Consider the following 24,215-nt stretch of genomic DNA (forward strand, 5'->3'; position numbering starts at 1 on the left):
AACCTCACAGGCTGTACATTGAGTGGGCTCCTCTTTAGCCATGAGAAACTTGTGAGTCAGCCTTGTGTGGCCTATTCGGAGACGATAGATCAGGATTTTTTTCTCTTTTGCTGAGATTCGGGTTATGCCAGTTTATTTATTATATTATCTACATATTTTTCAGAAGTTTGGAGCCTTCCAATATTTAGTATAGCCAAGCTTGATAATCTATCCTGTGACATGGTATTACGTAGATAATTTTTTACTAATTTTAGTGTTGAAAACGACCTTTAAGCAGAAGCAGAAGTGACTGGCGTCTGGCATAGTAATAAACATCATTGTATCTGTAAATACATCAGGAAAAATAGTTGATAGATTTTAATTCAGAATAAATAATGACAGATCTTTCATAGTTATTTTTTAAAGACCACTAATACCATCCTTTGAAATAAAAAAAAAAACAAAAATATTTTAAAAAGTTTTTGTGAGTAATCTAGTTATATGCTTGTAGTGTTTGCTCCAGGCTGGGCCCGGGGGCCCCCCAAATGTACGTAAGCCCGTGTGCACGCGGCACGCTCTGAACGCCGGGTTTTGCACGTACGTTTCCCCAGCCCTCCACATATCAATTTTCATAAATTTTTTTTTGCCAATATTTAGTATGTCATTTGTTTATATTTGTTTGACTAGGCTCAGAATTTGTTTGATGTCGGTTCACCTTATTAAAAGATGACAATATTTCGGAGGGCAAGACGCTGAGTTTTTTTCCATTATTCCCAATATAACGTTCACTATGATCGTTTAGAATTAGCGAAAATTTAAAAAAATTTAAATAACCTTCAACTTTTTTTTTTTTTTTTTTTTTTTAACAAAATTTTATATTACGCAATCTGTTACAATTAATGAACAATAAGCTTAAGTGATAAAATAGAACAGTAGACAGAGAAAGACAGAGGGAAGAGACCACCCATCGGAGGTACTTCAGCAACTTAAAAATTTTAATTTAAAAAAAAAAACTCAGCGTCTTTTTTATTTTATAATAGGTATATTTACTCTAGAACCAAAATTGAGCGAGTTCTACTCAAACTGTGGAAATGCATTTTGTCTATGTCGTACGTGTGTAAGACGGAGACAAGTAGACAACACATACGGGTATGACATCCTCTTAATATTAAAATTTTGTAATAATATTCTTATCTCTAGTCATTTTGAAATCACCATCAAGTTTTCTTAGTTAATTGTATGAAAAACACCAAATTATTTGAGTTTTGTATATATTTTATATTTTTGAGAATTGTTCAAAAGTAATCAAAAGTATGAAAGTATTATTTTTAATTTAAATCATCTGCAGTATAATATATAAAAAAACCGAGGGTGACTTGTAACAAAGAAGTTGAAGAAGATTTTTATATTTTTAAATATTATATAATATTAATATTTAATTGTTTTTTTTTTTATTATTTAGTATTTGCTTCAAATATTATTTATAAAATATTAGTTATTTAATTATAACTAATTATGGTTCCATTTCTGTTTTCGTTCATATAAATTTTCCAATAAAACCGGTTCATAACAAAAACGGTTTTAACTGGTTTGAAGCCCTGGAAAGTTTAATTAATAGGGACCCGGCGCTCAGCATTCCTAGCTCTCCTAAGTTTGACAACGGTCAACAGGTATACTATCAACGTGGATTACATATTCATGTTTCAAGATCGATCATACAATACGTTATCAATGCGAATTATTTTAGAGAAAATAATTATGTGCATATTTCAAAATTTTTTTTCAAGTTTTTAAAGCATATTTAATAATTTGAAAGTTAGAAACGACAAGCAATATGTTGATGCTGTACACACACGATAAGCAGTTGACAAAATGCTCGGATCTTTAACTTGGTTTTTTGATAACAAATTTATTTGTTTTGGGGTCAATATGAAGAATTTTCAATATTTTTCAAAATTATAAAAAAAAAAACAAACAATTTAAGGAAAGAGGAATTTTTACCATCGATTTTATTTTTTTTTTATGTAGGTATTTAAAAACACATAATCTTAGACACATGCAATTTTAACATAATGTTTAAATGATCATTTTATACTATACATCGTATAATATCAAAATATTTTGATTTCTTAAACTATTTATAAAGGCATTATTAAAATTTTTAACTTTTTTTAGTTTTTACTAATAATTTCTATTAAATAACTATATAATTCATAAATCTTGAAAGTTAACAAATTATTTTGTAGTAATGAATTTATAACCATTTTTCTTTATTTATCTAAGATTTGAAAATATAATATAAGATTCTTCATTAGTTTTCATATGTAATACGTATAACAAAAATAAAAAAAGTTACTGCAGTCGCATTAATTTCTTATGACTGTTTGTTCAAATTTTCAGGACATTGGATATTTATCGGTATAATAATTATTTCTCTAGAAACTTGAAATTTAACTTAATATATATTTTTGTATTTTCTACACATCGTTAATTTTTTTTTTAAATATTTAGACATATTTTAAGTTATTTATAGGCACTTAAAATTTGAATTTTTTTTCTATAAATTTGTAAATACGATTAAAAATTATTCGTTTTGTAAACATATTTAAGACTTTTACGCATATCATGCATTTTACTTAAAGCAATGCCATTTTTAAAAAATGTAGAATAATTACTAATTAGGGATGGACCGATAATAGAATCGATACTCGATGTTGGTTTGTTTATCATGAAGACTAATATTGAGTAATATGTGAAATTTGTGGTATCAGGTATCGGTTTTAATTGATATCGGTTCATGGTTTATGCAGAAAATGTTGGTTTTCAAATATATCAGTTATTGGGTTTTATCGTTAACATATATCGGAGTATCGGGTATTGGTAAAAAGTGGTATCGCCCCATTTTTCTGAATAATCTTAAGATACTACATATTTATACCGTGAACATATTTACACATGTTTTCAGTTAGGTGGTATTTACTCAAAATCTAACAACATTAGTATATTTTGATCATTAATACTGATAAATAATAATATAATAAATGCAATGTTTCCGCAAAAAATAATTAAACCTACTATATCACTTTTCATCCAAGTTTAATATTATATTACTTATTAGTTATTAGATTAATTTTGCAATAGTAAGTGGAAAGAAAATATTTTCACATTATGCATCTATATTATAAAATAATGAATTAAATTACCATAATTATATAGGCCATCATACCATATTTATAGTGTAGGCGTATAACCATACAGAGGGTGTAGAGTAAACTTGATATTTTTTTAAAAAAAAGTTCCTAAACAACTTATAAAAATATAATCTAGTAATCTTAAATGTACGAGGTCTTTTCAAGGTTTTTTGGAAATAATATTTTTTAGTGACAATTAAAAGTGATCTAATAGCTTTTATAATACCCTTAATACATATAATACACTTTCATAATTTTTTAATTTAAAATTATAAACTTTGAGTATAGAGTATAATATTGAAAGGTAAGTTTTTTTTGTTTTTCCAAGAGGTAAATTAATGTTTTAGAAAAAAATAAGTGCTCAACTCAAAATGTCATTACACCTATATAGGTTATTGAATATGCATACTTTATATTTAATAATATGTATACTAGATAATTGTATAGTAAATTTATGTATTTATGTATTTATGTATTTATATAATATGATACTCGTATGTATTAACTATTAAAATATACTCTATTTATATCTATTATTAAAAAAAAACTCATGTTTGTGATTATTATACGGCCTTAAGTGGTTTTGTATCTATTTATTAGCTATCGAATTATTATGTCTTTTTTTTATGTTTTTTAATGATTTATCAAATTAAATAATTATTACAATTTATAATATATCGAATCAAGTATTAATACACATATATATTAATATATTATTATATTATTATGACGATTATTCGAAAACTTAGGTATTACGTCACGCGAATTGTGAACTACATGTAATATGGAATAAAGGTATAACCTACGTCCTACGTATAAGTACTTATGCATAATATAGCGGTTATCGTGATTCGTAATTTCCGTATGTATATGTACCCGTTTGACGGGTGTGTGTATTTCATATTGTTTAAAATTGTTTTTATGCGTAGTTACGATATTATGGCCTGTCATCAGTTTTTTTTTTTAAAGTATTTATATAAAAAAGTTTTGTATAACTATCTGTAGCATAGTCCATACCGTCAAAGTATTTAAATAAAATAAAAAATAGGTACAGATTTAATATTAAACTAATCAAAATAATTACTACGTAAGTACCTATATTTTGTCGGTGATACATTTTATTTACAATATTTGAATATTATATTCTCATCATTATTGTATTTAAATTTACTTTACGGAGGAAGTTGAAATAGGTCATAAAGCGTTTAAGTACTGGACACTTTTGGTCGCCGACATTTTTAAATTATTTAGATTTGTTCACTATTTAGGGGGAGGGGGAGTTTAATTAAAAAATGAACATTAAAATATATATAAACAAAATAATACACATATGTATTATATTTATATTATTTACGAGTATATGTATTATTATTTAAAATAAAATCATTTACTGAATAACGGATACGATAAACTATAATAATTAATAGTACTTATTATAATTTGTAAAAATGAAAAATGTACTTTGTATTCAAAACGTGTTTAAATGTTATTTTCTTGGATTTTATTTTGATTCCCTTTCTCTTTATATAATAAAACTTAATAATATACTTAATACTTATAATTTACTTCCTTCTTTAGTTTATCCATACACAATTTTATTTTTATATTTCTGTTTTTCCATTTTATTTTAAGGTTATGACCATTTCCGTTAATAATAAATTATTAATAATTAATATTATTTTAAATTATGGATAATATCTTTGCTAGTGGCCCAAAACGTAAAAGTTGGCACCGGCTCACTGTGCTATAGAATAGTGGCACACCGGGCCAGTCCGCTAATGTATATGGCCGATTTGATACTTGCCATGTATATCTTATCTTTTTTGGTTATGAGAACATTGTATTTGCAATGATCAGATGTTTTTCTTTCAGAACTAAATGAGGCTATTTCCTCTTTGGTTTTTTCCTGCCTAAATCAAATTCATCTATTCCATGGTCTTTAATCTGCCAAACTAATGCATTGCAGTTACCTAATACAATTATGTTTCTTTTTTATTTATAATTTCTATTATCTCACTTATTTGTTCATGAATTTATTCTATTTTTTCGTCTTTATGGGTCGAGGTTGGTACAATGGTACATATATTTATTGAATAAATGCATCAACAAGTTTTTTGTCTAGTTTAATGGTAATCATTTGGCCATTGTACTAAACAATTTCGACCACATTTTTTTTTTTATTTCTCTGTTCAGTATGAAACCAACCCCTGTTATTCTATGGTCATCTCCATTAAATATAATTCTGTAGTCACTTGACCAGAAATCTCATTCTCCTATATGTTTTTTTAAGTTTGAATAATTTATTTGTTTTTGTAAATTTATTTGATTGTATTCCGTATTTAAAGTTATTATTATTTTATTGATTACCATTTTGTAACATTCAATTTCCATTTATAATACATATAACGAAACTTAAAATGGCTTTTTCATAATAACTATTAATAATTATAATATGCAGTTAAATTATTTAAATAAATTCATATAAAATACAAATATAAATATTTAAATTACACTCATCCGGCGTTTTCTCAGTCATGTTTAACTCTTTAAAAATAAAGTCTCATTCGAAAAAAAAATACTTTTATATAATTGAAATTATAATACATTTATTCATATTGATTTTGAAACAATTCATTAAATTATTGTAATAATTATTTATTAGATATGAAATTAATCATAACGTTAGAATATAAAAGCTAGCGTTTAATATTTTTAAAAATACAGAATTTAAAATATTTTATGATTGTACAAAATACAAAATTTAATGATGAAATTAAAAAAAAAAACCCATTAAAATGAATTTATAGATTTTTAGGTCTAGTGTACATTTCTATACAAGATGAAAATTATAATATAGATATTATTACCTATAAAAAGTTCTATGTATTATAATAATTACATTTATGAGAGAATCAAAATTAAAGTTTTTGAATAATCTTATAATATTATATATATATTTAAACGTCAGCATTTGTCGATAATAATAATAATTTGGTTTACAGCAGATTGAGTTAGTATAGAGATATTTGTTTAATTAGCATTTAATTATTTTGAACATTAATGTACACATTTTATCATAAAAAAAATACTATTAATGATTTAATTTTATATTACAGACGATTAGGTTTATCTCTCTTATTTCAGAAATTGTTTCGAGATTATTATTCAAAGTATTTGTAAAGAAATGTTTTAGAAAATTTTGTATCACTAAATTAATCAATATGGTTTGGACTTTATATTAGTAAAAAATTTAACTTCCTGTTATGTTTTTAAAAATTCCCATTAAAATATTATACTATAGTAGCAATGGTGTAAATAAAACTTGGGTATATCTAATCAATACGGGATTATTGTGGTAAGTCCTTTTATAATCAAATTTAATTATTGAATTCCCACCCTAAATGCGTCATAACTTTTCGTTTTGGTATTTTCTATACAATATAAAATAGGATCAAATTAAGTGCTACATCAGTTGAACAACAAATTCTGTTCATCAATATTTATCGTCGAAGTTCTACAGAGTCAATTATACAAGTAATTACTATTTTTTAACTAGTTATTAAAATCAATAGGTTTGTTTTTTTTTAATCATAAAACACATATTATTTAAAAAATAAAAATATTGAAATATTATTATAACTATTTAACTAATATAATTTAGTACTTAATTATAGTTTATAATTAAATATATAAAAAATATACAATTGCATTTTTAAACGTAAGGTATAAATAAAAATATAATTATGTAACCTTTGAACGTATAATATTTTTAAATATTTTTTGAGAAATAAATTATTTGGGTAGTGGCGTCATATACTAATAGACAATTTAAATTACTCGTATTTTAATAGAATTGGAAAATTAAACAATCTCAAAAATTTCCATTAAATTAGGTATTTGCAAATGAACATGTGAAGATAATTAATACCTATCTATTATTTATTAAATGCATATAATATATAAAAAAAGCAAACTCCTTACTTAAATAGGTTATAAGTACAAGAATATGAATTAAAATGGGTGTTTAAAATGTATAATTCATGTACTTCTATAAATTTTAATTTAATTTTTTATTCATTAAAAATTGTATTATTATATATATTTTATCACAATATCATTAATCATATAAACATATTATAATTGAAGTATGAATTTAGTTTTCAGCTGTTATTCTATAAAGTTTTAATCAGTGACAAGTATATTATTAAAAAAGTTTGTTTTCCTCATTTAGATTGGTTATTAAAAATTTATATATTTTTGTATTTTTTTAAAAATCAATGATCTAATTTATGTGTGTTTAGAAAAGCAAATAATCATGACAGACAAAAACAACATTTTGTACTTGTTCGATCGTCCCACTGAACCTATATTCATCGGTAAAGGCGATGAAAATGTATCATTTGATGTACCAGCAGAATATTTGGTGAGTTGAACTAGTATTTTATACAGATTTCAATCCAACCCATAAATTTAAAAATAAACATATACCTAGATATATTACTCAGATTTAATTAATGTATAAATTATCTATGGGTGATAATATAATGCTCAAAATTATGTTTATAGTACTTAATAATTTGTCAAACAGTTCCTACAAATTTATTTTATGTTTTCAGACTGATCGATACAAACCATTGGCATCGGACATTGAAAATCGTTTTTCTGGCGCTGGAAAAGTTATCCCAATTACTAAGTTGAACCGTATCCCTAACTTGTCATTTCCACTGTCACTTCCCAGAAATGCGTCATTTTCTCTTTTTATTCCGTACCACTCTAAAATGGCTTCAAAATTGATTGAAACTTTTATGGGTTGGTATATTCTAATTTTTGTCAGTATTTTCGATATTTAAGTAACTACAAACTAATCGGTTTTGATTATTTTATAATATGTATAATACGGTTAACAATACATATATATATGTATATATATTATATACATATTACATTTTACAGATACAAAATCTTTCGATGAATTACTATCGTTATCCGTATACTGTCGCGATCGAATGAATCCGTACTTGTTTATTTATGCATTATCTGTAGTCGTGACACATAGACCCGACACCCGCAATTTGGAACTGCCATCACATGTAGAAATGTTTCCAAATTTGTACATGGATTCATCAGTTTTTAGCCAAGCCAGAGAAGAATCAACTGTGGTTCAACCAGGTTCAAGAGTGAGTGAATCTGTATTATGAAAATAAAATGAATTTTCAGTCTACAGAACTGCTGTTTACAACAATAACTATGATAAATGTACATATACTACTGAATATGTAAATTAACATTATTTTTGTATTAGACCCCGATTGAAATACCACAAGATTATTCTGCCAACGATACGGACATCGAGCACAGACTCAGCTACTTCCGCGAAGATATCGGCATTAATCTTCATCATTGGCATTGGCATTTGGTTTATCCGTACGAAGGACCGATGAATATTGTAAATAAAGACAGACGCGGTGAACTATTTTATTACATGCATCAACAGATTAATGCAAGGTAAATTGATTGAAAATTTTTCATTTTATCGTATCGTTATATCTTATATAAGATGTATCTAACAGTGTTTATGGCCACAAAAAATTTTACCTAGTTTACACGGTATTAAATCTTATAGGTACAATTTGGAACGACTGAGCAATAATATGAATAGAGTCGTTCGACTGAATAATTGGCGTGACTCGATCGTGGAGGGTTATTTCCCGAAATTAGACAACATTTTAGCCAACCGTGTATGGCCATCGAGACCAGCTAACGCCAAACTTTCTGTAACTATTAAATATTGTAATTACATTTTTAGTATTATCATAATTGTTTAAACATATCTCGTATTGTACAGGATATTAACAGAGAAGTAGAACAGATGTCGTTTGATATCGAAGATCTGGAACGTTGGAGAGACCGCTTATTCAGCGCTATACATTCAGGATATATTATTGATGTATGTATGAAACTATGCACATAATTAAAAACTAATTATTTGTTATCGCTTATAATAATATACCGTATGGTATAAATCGTAAATAATTACGGACAGTTATTCAAATCAAATCTATTTACTTAGTATGATATTATGTTCTGTGATTAAGCTGTTTAGGCGGTAATCATAAATTAACCATAAACCGAATATTGTTATTTTATTTATTTAGACGGCTGGTAAACAAGTTCGTTTAACTGAAACTGACGGAATTGACATTTTGGGAAATCTTATGGAAGCTAGTCTATTAAGTCTAAATCCAAATTTCTACGGTTCTCTTCACAATTTTGGTCACGATGCTATTTCTTTTATCCATGACCCTGATAATAGATATTTGGTAAAAAATATTTTTTCTTTTAATTTATAAAATATTTAATACATGAATTAATATGTAATAATCGTCTTCATAAATATTAAGGAAAACTACGGAGTCATGGGTGATCCAGCAACTGCCATGCGTGATCCTATATTCTACCGTTGGCATGCATATACTGATGATATATTCCAAGAATTTAAAGCTACAATACCTACTTATACTACTCAAACTGTATGAGAGCAGTATGTTTTTAAAATAATTTTTTGTTGAAATAAATCGTTATATTTTTAGTTGGGTTTCGAAAACGTAAAAGTACAAAGCGTAGAAGTATCGGCCACTGGAATACCACGTAATGAATTTTTAACGTTCTGGCAACAAAGTGATGTTGACTTGTCTAGGGGTTTGGACTTTTTGCCTCGTGGATCTGTATTTGCACGGTTTACTCATTTACAACATGCACCATTCAATTACAAAATTACCGTAAGCAGATTTTGTGTATTTTATTAGACAACATAATATACCTACCTAAATGTTTTTAAATGAAAATGATAGTGTAGAAATTAAATGTAAAATTAAGTAGAGCCACATATAATACAATAATACACATATAATTTGTATAGAACAATTGGTTTTCTTATTTTAGTTTAACAATTTAGATAGAAAATTAGAATTTTAACTAGTTATTGTTTCATTTTAAAATAATTTGATTAAAATACATATTACATTTTTATAAGATTGAAAATAATGGAAATCAGCGAGTTGGAACAGTTCGCATCTTTCTTGGTCCTAAGTTTGATGAACGAGGTTTACCATTTTTATTCAGGGAACAGAGAAAACTTTTTGTGGAGCTTGATAAATTTACCGTAACACGTGAGTATTTTTTTATTAACATTTATTTTACTGTTTAAAAAGTTATAAAAATATTCTCTTTCTTGTTGCATCCTGTGTTAGATTTAAGTCACATAATTTGTAATGTTATTATACTAATGATAATATATATTAAAGTATAAACAAAAGAACCCTCTAAAATTGGTAATTAATAAATTAAAATTATTATTTATATAGTAAAGAGAGGAAAAAATGATATCACTCGACGATCTATTGATTCAACAGTAACTATTCCACACGAAGTTACTTATCGAAACTTAGATAGAAACAGACCATCCGGTAATACAGATGCAGCGTCAGCTTTTAATTTCTGTGGTTGTGGGTGGCCACAAAATATGTTGATACCCAAAGGGTCGTCTGATGGATTCCAGTGTCAATTGTTTGTTATGGTATCTAATGGTGCTAATGATCAAGTAATAACAAACAAACGTTTAAATCTTATGAAATATAAAATCATTATGTTTATTATCTGTATATCATCAATTGTTGAAAAAACATGTATAACATTACATTAATCGTTGACAAATGTCTAATACAAGACATATTGTATTTTTAATTATTTTAACATAGTCCCGACAATAATTTACTAGGTGGTTAATTCAAATGTCATATGTGTATATTAATGAATTAACGAATATTAATTATTATCGACCGAAACAGGTGGAGATCGCAGAAGACAGTCACACATGTGACAATGCTTCCAGCTATTGCGGTGTCCGCAACTCGCGTTATCCAGATGCTAGATCAATGGGCTATCCGTTTGATCGTACACCTAGAGACGGAGTGGTCACTCTTCAACAGTTTTTGACACCGAACATGGCTGTACAGGATGTGCGTATACGTTTTTCGAATCGCACAGTGGCACCGTTGCAAAGCAAAATAAAAACCTAATAAATTCAACCTCAATAAAACACACCAGAATAACCTTTATCTGGTGTTAATTGGAACTAATGTAGGTACTGGAGAACGTGATATTTGTAAGCCTAATTTAATATTTATGTTTAAATACACTCATGAGATACACATTAGAATTTTTAAAAACAAATAATATTTATTATTTATACAATACATTGATTTACATTTTTAATTTTTTAAATAAGTTGAAAAAATGTTATTTTATATTTATACAGGTCTCGAATTACATTGGGAAATTACGGTTCAAGTTCTATAAATATTTTAATTTAATATTATATTATCTATATATTTATCACATTTTAATATTAGACTTCTTTATGAAAAATTATAAAATAAAATATATCTTATACTTTATATCATATAATTTAAAATATATTATTATAGAAAAATATCGATTATAAATGGCATTATTAAAACATAAAATATACGTATCAATTTAAAATATTGTGCACTTTTATTTATACAAATAAATTGATGTATGTATTTATAATATTGTGATCCTCTTCTTTCTACTAATTTATAAGTATGATACATAATGGTTCTTTTTAGATAAATCATTTAAATGTAGTTTAGTTGGAGTATAATGAATTGCATTTTTTTTTAATTGTATTGTATGCTATACAAATAATATACATTTTTGATTTTGTTAGCTACTTTCCCGGATAGGTATCATTCATTGAAAAAAGTTTAATAATTAATGAAGATTTTTAGTTGAATCTTTCAAATGTTGTTTAGTTAGGTTAGAGTATAATGAAAGAAATATTATTTCAGAAATTAATGGCTATCTTTCTAGGTAGGTTTATGCCTTAAGCATGACGTGTTCTTTGTGTTCGTCATATAAGTTCTTTTTACATCAACTTAATAATATTGGTAAGACATTTGTACAGTTTAATTATTGATAAGCAATTCAAATTATCTGACTAATTCACTTAGAACCATTTGTTTGTGTAAAATAATTTATCATTGATGTTTAATTATGTAGCAAAAGCGAGCTATTCAATTTTGAACAATTTGTTTTAAACATAATAATAGTTTTAGGGATTTTGATAAGTTTAATTATGTTATACCACTAATTAGAGATCTTTATTTAAATTCTTTGTAGATACATATACAGTTATTATTTTGTCTTTTAAAAATTATATAAATAATAATTTAATATAATAAAAACTTTTATTTGTACTTAGGTATTTATTATTTTTTTTAAATTTAAATTAATATTATGAAGATAACTGGGTCTTCACGAGAAAAACTCGTGTGGAGGTCTAGGGTTATCTTAGTTTATATATATATGTTTAAAGTTAAATGTGCACATGTTATGGTATAATAATAAAAATAGAAAAAAAATCATTTTTTTAATAATAATAAATAATTTAAAATTCAACTTGTTATTTAGTGTGGTGCAAATATTTAGTTTTAGTTGCATCATATTCATATCCGTACCAGTTGGAAATTTTTTTTTTGTAATGTGGTAACGACATGTTGGCCAAATTACTGGGCATTAAGTTAAATATCTGAATTCCCATAAAATAATATACTTTTCGACAACCAGTTATTGTAGGCTAGCCTAAGGTAAAATTATTAGCCGCATATTTAGTGCAGACTCCATGGAGTTTGGACTATGAATTTATGAATTTGGGGAATCGTAAGTTCCTACACAAGAGTAATAGGTAAAGAATTACATATGTTAATTCCAACATATATGATGTATAAATTCATACACGGCGGAAGACAGGTACATAATATGTAAAAATAAATTCTATATTTTTTATAATATTATAACTTTAAGTTAAACTAATGATATGAAAATAATATCATTTAGAAGAATACAATAGTGTGGAGTAAATGAAGAAATAATATAACCACATAATAAATAAATAATTATTATATTAAAATATATGACATTATTATATGATATAACTGATATTAGATTGATAACTTATAAATTATATATAATAATATATGGAGTATAGGAACGTACGTATTTTTACTGTGTAGGAACTTACATATGTAACTTATTCTATCGTGTAGGAACTAACATATTATGTATTTTTTACCTGATAGGTCTCGTGTAGGAACTTATATTCGCCTTTGAATTTAACAGTATTTAAAGTAGTAGTATATTAGTATTTAATATTTTAAACTGTAAGAAATAAATAATAACTCCAATCATTATTCGGTATTGTCAGCCAAGAGATATTTTAATATTACTAATATAAATTTAAAATCAAATTGTAGCTACAGGTATAAAATACATAGTCATACACCGATACTCGTAATATGAGAGTTTTTTTGAAGTATGTCTCGATAATAAGAAGTCACGAAGCTCATATTACTGAGATTGCGTCAACTGAATAAGTTAACAGTAGAAGCAACTGTGGAAAATTTGTATGTAGCCTTGGCCCGAGTGGATGATCGATACCGAAGACGCGGGGAGAATTTACGAAGTCGACATTTTGTACTCGCGACCGATGATACACGATTGGCGATTGCGCTCTAGTAATTAGCACGATTGAACCAGTTTTACTACTTTACCTGTAAAATACACACCACGATTACACCCTTCTAATATTTTTCAAATATTTTATTTAAATATACAGTTGGACTTGGTTAGCTCAAAGTCGAAGTTAAAAGTTCGAGTTAACCAAGTTCGACATGTATATATTTTATAAATGCGTCATGGCATTATAAATATTTTTCATAATTTTTTTCATGAACGCATTTTCCCAATATGTATAAAATAAACAATTAGACAATTTAAGTAATTTTAGTATTTATTTAAATATACCTATATTGGGAAAATACGTTTATGAAAAAAAAAATATGACAAATACTTACGATTCCATTTATGCGGCGATAATAATCTTTATTATAGTCGAATGCAATCGTGGTGTGTTTTCTTTAGGTAAAAAGATAAAACCGGTTTAAATCGTGCTAATTACTGGAGTGTAAATTACTAAAATTGTGTTGCGTTTTTCGCACGTAAAAAGGTAGAGCGGGCGCAAACGTGTTACACCCCTCCCCCGCGACATCTTACAACGCGCAAATCTTTTACCGTCCGAAGTTGATCAGATCACGTTCGAGCGGTATTATAGGGACGCTACGTTGTTCATTACTCGAACTTAACACGCTCTGGTCGCGATTCGTCATTATTCTAGATAAATAAATCGGGTGTATTATTTTATTTTTTTAAATTTATTTCTGAATTTTAGGTGCACCGAGTATTGAAATTTAAACAATCTTCCTGATGGTTGGCCCCGTAGGGTTCAACACCGAGACGCGCAAACAGGCGATTAATTAGTTTAAAGAACAATTTTTTAATTGTACCAGGTAGCGTTTTCAGTAACTATTTTATTATAGTATAAGATATATTATAATATAATAATTCTACATTTACAGGTCTCGTGTCAGGTGTTAAGAATTGTAATTTTGTAACTTGTAAGCTTGCCTATTTTTAATTTTCTTCTTTTTTTATAAAACTAAAAAACTAAACGATATGTATTGTAATTTATTGTTTAAGGTTAAAATATATTTCGATGTGATATTATATAATACATATTAGTCTTAGGTAATCTAATTCGGTTCACAAACAGAAAAGAATAAAAATACAACTTAAAACTCTTAACTAAATCAAATATAATATAATGATTGCACAATAGTATTAATAAGCCTAAATATGTATCATAAAATTATAATTAAATAGGTATCATATTATGTAAATATATTTTATATTAAATAATACTGTTATGTTACTAATAATACTGTTCAACAACATAGCTATATTCTTAACATCAATCAAATAAAATAATATTACATATATTATATCCTAGGCTCAATTTATTAATGGCAAATTATTATCACGCAAACAAATGCAATAAATTATTTACATAGGTATAAATATTAATATTAACTTTTTATTCTAATGGGGAGAGAAAATAACAATTAACTACTAACCATTTTATATATTATACTTATAAGTTATAACATGGAATGTACAATAGCAATACAATGAAAAACAAAAATGTTTTATAAATTAAGTCATATTAAAATTAAAACGAATAAAATACATTTATAGACATTTATAATATAGTTTAAATGATTACATTCATAATCACTAGGCAGTTCTTGAAATATGATAACAATCATTAAAAAGGTTCTAGGAAGGTATTTGTACATGAATACAAAATAAGTAGTAACAATTTTTGATAAATCGATATGCATACAGTAAATTATTGAAGTAATATATATACACGAATATTAAATATATTATAGATTGGAATGTATCAAGTATTCTGTATTATAATATAACGTTGTATAGGTCGTAAAAATCTATTTTACAATTTGATTTAATTTAAAATAACCATTATGTAAGAATCCATTACCAAAATGACGAATGTTCGAGTAAAACCTTTCAACATTTAATGAAATATCTATTATTCAAAATTACAGAGTTTATAATATGCGATGAGCATGGCCCATTTCAATCGTTTCTTCTGGTAATTCTTCGAGATTTTCATCCCTATTGATACCACATTGATTGCAGTGTTTGAAAAATTGGAACTTCTGACCACTTGGCCGACAGCTTTCTGTTCGTATCTCTCTGAAAAATTCCACTCAGGAAGTTGTGTTTGTCGTCATCAGACCACGTCTGGACCCATTCGGTGAACAGATTGATGCGGCATTTGAACAGACTTAGCGGACGGCCTTCTTCCTTGCACAGGGTTTCTATGATCGCCGGCGCACCATTGGCTGCGCCACCGTTACTCCCGAACCCGTGAACCTGCAACACCGGCAGGAAGTCGCCGCGTTCCATTTCACTCCACTCTCCGAAACACTGTAACATATATAATATGTAGCGGACCTGTGCCACAACGGTTGGTGTTGTACGCGCTATCATTAGCGTACCACGATGAAAATCTCTGTTTAAGCGCTGAAGAGTGAGCTGAAAAATCGATAAAAAAAATTGCCGTTTGAATTAAAAATTATAATATAAAACAGTGCCCACAGCCGTCCTATATTAACGGAGGCACTTGAACGTCGTTTCACGTTATTTTACACGGCTTCGACACGTTATTATTAATTATTATTCACAGTATTTTTTTTTTTTTTTGGCCGTTAACGATCTTTGAAATTCAAATATTAACGATTTTGGATATTCATCGATATAATAACTATTTAAGAATTGATTAACTTTAGAAACTCGAGATTTTCATTAAATGTTTATGTTTGTATTTTCTATACATAATACCATGTACAATTTTCAAAATATTTAGACATCATTAAAGTATAGGCACTTGACATTTTTAAAAATGTTTTCACTATAAATTAGTAATTACGATAAAACAATTATTCGTTCGGTAAAAATTCTTGAAATGTAATTCAAGATCCCATATCAGTTATTTTTATATGCGTAAAAAAAATATCAAATAGAAATAGAAACTTTTAGTTTTATATGCATATGAAGTATAATTTTTTTCACAAAACTTGTCAAAATCACTAACATTTACAAATTACAATAATTTTATAATTGAAAATTCATGAAATGTTCGATTTTTATGGCTAAAGTTTGAAAATTTAGTTTAATGTTCTTCGTATAATAGTAGGTAGTTAATACTGGAAATAAAAGTCTGAAAAATATACAATCAAAATTATTTTTTTTATAGATTATAGATTAAGTTTAAATTTGGAGGAATTAAATTACATGTACCTATCATTGATTAGTAACAATATTTTTTATTTTTTTATAATTTAAAATCATTAATCGTGAGGACTTGAAACTTATATTATGAATTTCACTTAAGGCAATGATGATTTCAACAATTCAAAATATGTAGAGCAATTTTATTTTAAATTATAATTTTTGAGTATACGAGTAAATTATACTATTAAAAGCTTTTTTTTATGGGAGTTAAATTAATGTTTTAGAAAACCAGTGAAATTTATTGGCTATCTATTTTTTAATTAACCGAGCTCTACTTGATATCATTTTATGCAACTTGAATAATATTCATTGATACTTGAAAATTTAAATAATAATACTATAATAGTCTTGCTTGTAGTTATGTGAGTGAGCCAAATTAAGTACTCAACTTGATATGTGGTTACACTAATATGTTATGCAGCTTAATATATGTAATGTATGTGTACTAGATATTGTTTATAGTATAGGTATTATTTATTTATATTATTAACTATTAAATACTCTATTTATATCTATTATTAAAAAAGAACCCATGTTTGTGATTATTATAACGGCCTTATGTGGTTTTGTACCTATCGAATTATTATGTCTTTTTTGATGTTTTCTAATGATTTGTCAAATTAAATAAATATTAAAATTTATATAGTACCAAATATCAAATATTACTGTACATAAAGATGTAAGGTAACTTATATTATATTAGTACCTATTATTATGTCGATTACTCGAAAACGTAGGTATTACGTTCACGTGAATTGTGAACTACGTGTAATATGGAAACAAAGGTATTACCCACGTCCTATTACATTCCTATACGTATAAGTACTTATGCATAATATAGCGGTTATTGTGATTCGTAATTTCCGTATGTATATGTACAAGTTTGACGGTTGTGTGTATTTTATATTGTTTAAAATTGTTTTTATGTATAGTTACGATTCCGCTATAATCTTATATTATGGCTTATCACCAGTGTTTTTTAAAAAAAAGTATTTATATAAAAAACATAACAGTAGAATTTCTTTCGTACGTATATTTGAGATTCTTTTCTACTGCTTTTGTCATCGTATTTCTCAATGTTTCCTATTATTTATGGATTTTACCTCGATTCCTTTAGCTCTTTGTTTCTTGTAATATTTTATTTACTTAGGTACTTTTTAAATTATCTCCCTACTTTTTCATTCTTTAGTTTACCCATATATCATTTTATTTTAATATTTCCATTTTTTCCGCTTTTCAGAGTTATGATCGTTTCCATTAGTAGTGGATTAGGTATGATTAGTATCGATGGCCGCCCTTAGGTAACTTTTGCATTTTTTATATTATCATTATCTATTCCTTATAAATATATTATCTATTTAATCACTTGTCGCAAACATCGTGCCAAGACCGGGTGTTTTTTTTTACCGTGCTCGGCATTCGATGTAAAATAAGTCGACAGTTAATGGTGAACATCCGGTCACAAACATCTTGCAGGAACGGTTTTTTTTTTGTATGCATTTCTCGGTGTCTCGCATCAAGTTGCATTATTGAATGATCGACTGCTTGTTGCAAACATCATACATGTACGGTTTAGCACCCATGCGCGCCCTCCAGCTAATAATATTGAGATCGTTCGTCTTTGTGAATTTAATACAAAACCGGGTTATCGTTGTTATCATCGATCGCATGTTCTCTGATAAATGTCACCGATTATAGGTCCATAATATCTGACTTGGATTGATTTACGTATATAATATATCATACGAATAATATCGTATTTGTTTTTCGTAAAATTATGAGGTCATTAGACTGTTCTATTTATGATCGATTAGAATGTATTGTCATTCTTAGGTTTTCTAGCCAGAATTTGTTGTACTTTAAGTACCCCATTTAAAATTAAATATTAAAATGAAATCAAGTGATGGAAATCTATGACGTGAAGGGGGATATTTGGATAACTATAATAGTTATATGTTCAATTACATAGTTTGTCATTATTGACTATTGTAATTTATAAGTAAAAGACAAAATCCACGATGGAATACATTGTTTACCAAAGTATAAAATAATGAAATGCCTGTTCATTTTTTTTATATTGTATTCTAATTTATATCGTGTTCTTTGATGATATTAAATTGACACAAATAAAATGTTTAGTATATTAAAATGCATAACAATAATTAAAATTAATTTTTTTTTTTTTGTAATATCATACCAATAGGTATTTCTATATGCCTAAAATTGTATTAAATATAGGTAAGTAGTTTAAATATCATAATTTAATTCAGGCAAAATTTTACATAATTTATATTAAGTGTTCAAATGAAAAATTATTTACTTTTTTATCAATAAAATAATAATAATATTTTTATTAAATGTTAGGTAGAAACTTATAATATATTTTTTTTTTTTTTTGAATATTTATAGAGTCAATGTTGATATTTTGTCTAAGATTATTTAAATATTTTAATTGATTTAAATATTCTTTGATAAGAAAAAATAATTGTAGATAAATACATCTAGCTACATTTTCAATTTGTATTTTTAAAAAAATAGCATAATACAAAAATCCCGTCTAAATTGTATTGCAGTGAAAATATTATGTTTGACTTTAAATGCCAAAGTATTTCGATATGTCGATGCTTAAATACAATAAAAATAACTCACATAAGCTATAGTGATTTATTAATAAATGCATATTCTAAATTGTTTAAACTTCTCAAAAAGGAGGTTTTTAAATTTTAATTCGAGTGTATATAAGAAAACTAATTTGCTTGTGTTAGTTATAGATTTATATAGATGGTTACTTAGTTAAAATAATACTTTTATAAATTATTGAAATAATATAAAGTTCAAAATGAATTAATTTCATTTATTCATATCATAAAATACTGTTAGTTAGAAATTGGAGTTTTTGATGCTATTCAGTAATTTAAATAGTAATTTTTACAATAAAATTGAAATTTTCATAGTTAATTACGTCATAATTTGAATCAACGTATTTTTATAATTTTTTTAATTAATTTATTTTATTGTTTCCACAAGTTTTTTGTGATTTAGAATAGGAAATTATAATTTCTGAAAAAAGTGTAAAACGAAAATAGTAGATACTGAAATGTCACGTCTCAATTTCTTATGTATATTACTTTTTTTTTTATTAGAAAACATAATTTTATATACATATAACCATGTATGCTTGTTATTTCAGTAGAACATCGATTTTTGGGTAGACCGTTATACTATAAATCAGCCTTTTTTCAGGAGAGGGTTAAAGTTTGTGACACCTAGGGAACCCATTACATTTTTCAAAACGGCGTCTATTGTATATTGTATTTATTATAATAAAGATAAAAAAATAATACGTTAAAAGGATGGGGAGAGGGGTTATTATTTTTACTACATTTTTATATATAATCTAGAAAAATACGATTTGATTTAAGATTTATAACATTTTAGTTATTATTGTTTTATACCATTATAAATGCATAAAGTCATAACCTACCTAATAAAATTATTTAGAAATATAAGTAAACAGTTATACAACAGATTTGTGATAATTATCAATTGGTAAGCTTTAATTGATAGTTTAGATATCATATGATTTTTTTTTAAATAGGTAGGTAGTAAGAATTTACAGATTATTTGAAAGTATCAAATATACCATATTAAGCCTAAAGAGTTTCCTCTTATTATATTAAATACAATTGCAAACTATTAACAGAAAACATTTGTTTAATGTAAGTAGAAAAAATGCAGGATCAAATTCATTTGATATATTATTATTTTTTATTTATATTATATATTATAGTCACAATATATTGTTAAGACCGATTGTTTGCTAAAAAATGGTTCATATGAAATACTATAATATTTGATTTAGTAATACAGCAGTGGAAAACAAATTACACTTTAATAACACTATACATTGGGATAAAATAATATACTAAGCGTTTATAACTGATGTGGATAAGTGAAAAAAATTGTGTGTAGAACACTTAAGATAATTGTCAGAATTTACAAATACCGATGCCAGCTATTTATTTCACAGAATTACTTTTATTTTCTCTGTTATTTAATGCTTTTAGTAGGTACATACATCATAGTAGGTAATATACATTAATTTAGGTACATAATATTCATAGCTTTGTCATTCATAAAAAATATATGCAGGTGTGACGAAAAAAACATAATATAGTTTATAATTCATCTTAAATGTCATATTTGTTATTTTTTGTAAGTGGCACTCAGAGCTATGTTACACATTTACACAGTAAGTGAAATTAATATTAAATAATATCTTCATTGTGAACTTATAGAAACTTTTAAATTTATCCTTTTCTTCTTTTTATCTCGTATCCGTCATTACAATTTGTTTACTATGGTGAATTTTAATGTTAAAAAAAAAATTAGTTATTTAATAGTGTATGAAAATCTGCCATCTACTATTACTATTACAGTAAGTGATTTGATCCTTGAATCAATGTAAATATATTATATATATATATATATATATTAAAAATAATTTTGTTGAAATTAGTCAAATGATTATAAATTAAAATTTGATTGAATATATAGTTTTTAAGTTATTTTTTTTATCATTTCCATTACAATTATTATTGTTTTGAAATACCTGTATAGGTATTTGAATTTCGATTTTACGAGTATAAAGCTAATAATTAATATTGTATTACGGTATTATAACATAAATAAACATTTTTTTTAAAATAAAAATATTATGATAAAGTAAAGTTAAAATATTTTCAAATTATCTTACAATACATTTATTTTGTATTTTGTAGTAATATAATATATATTACATATATATTCATTAATTATAATTCTTAATTATTCTTAAATTATAATAGCTAACAAGTTACTTATTTAATTTAATTACTCTAACACGTATATACATTGTATATTATACAATTTATACATATAATATAATACTTTTAAGATTGTACGTTGTATTTTGTATAACCCATGTGCTATGTGCGTAAAATAAAATATTATATTCATTTTTTGGTTTAATTACAGTCACACATTATGATAGATTGTAGTGCCTACTACAAATAAAAACAATTATTTTCTTTGATGAAAATTAATATAGCTAGTTATTTATCATTAATTATTAAATAAACTTAAAGCTTAACATATTAATTAGATAAAAACATCATGATATTTGTCTTTTTCTATGTCAGTTTATTTATTTTTCAAATAAATTATTTTATAAATCATAAAATGTATTCATAACTTATTTTTTTAAAGTATATTTGTTTAGTTAGAACATTTTTTTAATATTTTTATTTCTTATTACTCAAAAATGAATTAATACTTATTTTAAAACAATTGAGTACTTACAGCATGTTTTGTTTTAAATGATGACAAATTTTCTCCACAAATTTCATAGTACAAGAAGTATAGTAATAATTACTAATTAATATAGTTATTGGAATGTTTTGATATTTTAGAGAATAGTAGTTTATAATAAACATATATGATTATTATTACATTAGTAATATTTTAGAACAAATATTGACACTTTATCCATTAAATAAACTTTCAAGATGGTATCTTAATTCTAAACTAAACTATTCTCTAGAATGTATAGCCTCCAGGAACTCATCTCTTCCCCTTTTCGTCATAGCTTAACTTGCCCACAAATCAAAAATTGTTTGAATACATTGATTCAATACAAAATGTAGTTATAAAGGAGTTCACCAGAGCCATAGAATGTGTATATGGACCAGAGTTTTACTTCGAAGGGGTCTAATCAAATGATAAACATTAATTTATCCCAAGACACAAACTTTTCGTGTTTGTAGGATTTGATGCGTATACAATATACATCGTGTTGATAATTTTTTTTTAACTACATTATAGTCGTATCGTGAGAGCTATGTGTGTACGTCATAAGTATAATGCAAGTATATTCTATATTTTAGACAGTATAATTATCGTTACATTGTTTTGGACGCATTCGTGTATTATAATATTTATAGGTAAAACAAAAAAGATAATAGTACGTTCATAACTATGGAAATAATTAAAATTATTTTTAACGTAGAAAATAATATATGCTATATCTTAGTCATTAATAAATTGGGAACAAATTTGTATATAAAAAATTTTATGTGGGTGTAACTATCATACAAATAAATTATCATCGGATAGGTAGAATCAGTAAACTCTACATTTTACAAATTTTAAAATCATAAATGTATTCGTAAAAACTTTTAGTATATAATTCTTGCTAACATAATATTGACGTATTAAGTGAGTTTACATTTTATTTTAGTGAACAAATATCTATAATAATAATCTCTAATATAACGACTTACCTAATAAAATATGTAAATTTATAATATAAAAATGTGTATCGGTACTTTTTTTTAGATGTGAACTGTTATTTGTTTTTATTTATTTATACAGAACTGTAAGAGTATGGTTAAAATTCGATGTTTAAAATGTGTTTATATATTTTCTGATGTGAACGATTTCAGGGTTTGTATATATATGTGTATCATATATAAGAAATAATAATTCACCATAAATCCTTAATATAATTAAAACTAGAATGGATTGCATATTTATAGTTCTACCAATCCTAACACTAAAATATTTAACACTGTACAAAACGCTGGTATCAGAAATGTCATGGGTTCTTTTAGATCAAGAAAAATTGATAGTTTGTTGTGCGGGACAAACTGTCTGCCACAAAATTACCTCATCACAAAGTATACAGCCAAAAATATGTAGGTATTTTTCAACACGCATGACATCTTTTCATAAACCCATTGTAACCATCTTCTAGCTGTAGTAACCATTAAAAGTATTCATAAGTCTTCACAACAGTGGCGTTGCGTGAGTTTTATCCTAGTCCCCCACACCCCCCATTCAATTTTCAAAAATCAAATTTAAAATTTACACAAATTAAACTTTAATAATTAATAGCGTGTCTCTCTTTACCTCAATTAAACTTTTTGTTTTTTTTTTTATCAAAATTCAATGAACCAAAAGGTTTTAAAAATGGTTTTTCAATTGCACACTCACAGACTGTATTCATTATTGATTATTAATTATTAAAAAAATAAAAAAAAATTCTAATTTAAAAATAAAATATTCCAATAAATAAATAATACTATTACGTTCATATAAATGACAATAATAAATATTATAATTATTAACTTATAAGTATAAAATACGTGGAGGAATAACGTGCAAATTGATATTGTATGCTTACACGCGAAAGGACGAAGGGTACAC

General features: G+C 25.7%; 2 protein-coding genes across 6 annotated transcripts in view; one reads left to right on the forward strand and one right to left on the reverse strand.

Moving 5' to 3' along the window:
* The first annotated feature begins 6,620 nt into the window (after positions 1-6,620).
* Positions 6,621-11,714, forward strand: LOC132923871 (phenoloxidase 1-like). Of its 4 annotated transcripts, none has more exons than XR_009661263.1 (14): positions 6,621-6,704; positions 7,472-7,593; positions 7,787-7,979; positions 8,124-8,347; positions 8,473-8,675; positions 8,794-8,944; positions 9,016-9,117; positions 9,326-9,490; positions 9,572-9,700; positions 9,761-9,949; positions 10,204-10,339; positions 10,535-10,770; positions 11,018-11,334; positions 11,488-11,714. XR_009661263.1 is itself a non-coding variant. In XM_060987853.1 (13 exons), the coding sequence occupies exons 2-13, from the start codon at positions 7,486-7,488 to the stop codon at positions 11,246-11,248; spliced, it is 2,067 nt and encodes a 688-aa protein (XP_060843836.1). In that variant the 5' UTR covers positions 6,621-6,704; positions 7,472-7,485; the 3' UTR covers positions 11,249-11,714. The 4 variants fall into 4 exon arrangements, 1 of the variants encoding a protein (XP_060843836.1); XR_009661265.1 differs by having other exon boundaries at positions 11,018-11,313; XR_009661264.1 differs by having other exon boundaries at positions 11,018-11,309.
* Positions 11,715-15,329: 3,615 nt separating this feature from the next.
* Positions 15,330-24,215, reverse strand: part of LOC132923869 (hemicentin-1-like) — a 242,964-nt gene continuing 234,078 nt past the window's right edge. Inside the window, exon 16 of one of the 2 annotated variants that reach the window (XM_060987849.1) lies at positions 15,330-16,103. The gene's annotated coding sequence lies outside the window, so the exon portion shown is untranslated. Of the gene's footprint in view, positions 16,212-24,215 lie in introns of both variants that reach the window. The other variant, XM_060987850.1, reaches the window with a different exon arrangement.

The sequence above is a fragment of the Rhopalosiphum padi genome, chromosome 3 (genome assembly GCF_020882245.1).
Source record: "Rhopalosiphum padi isolate XX-2018 chromosome 3, ASM2088224v1, whole genome shotgun sequence".
NCBI lineage: Eukaryota > Metazoa > Arthropoda > Insecta > Hemiptera > Aphididae > Rhopalosiphum > Rhopalosiphum padi.

Excerpts from the sequence above, each read along its gene's own strand:
- LOC132923871 (XM_060987853.1), top strand. The coding sequence starts at position 7,486 with ATGACAGACAAAAACAACATTTTGTACTTGTTCGATCGTCCCACTGAA. Across the intron at positions 8,676-8,793 it reads CATCAACAGATTAATGCAAG|GTACAATTTGGAACGACTGA; the intron begins GTAAATTGATTG and ends TAAATCTTATAG. Across the intron at positions 9,118-9,325 it reads ATTCAGGATATATTATTGAT|ACGGCTGGTAAACAAGTTCG; the intron begins GTATGTATGAAA and ends TTATTTATTTAG.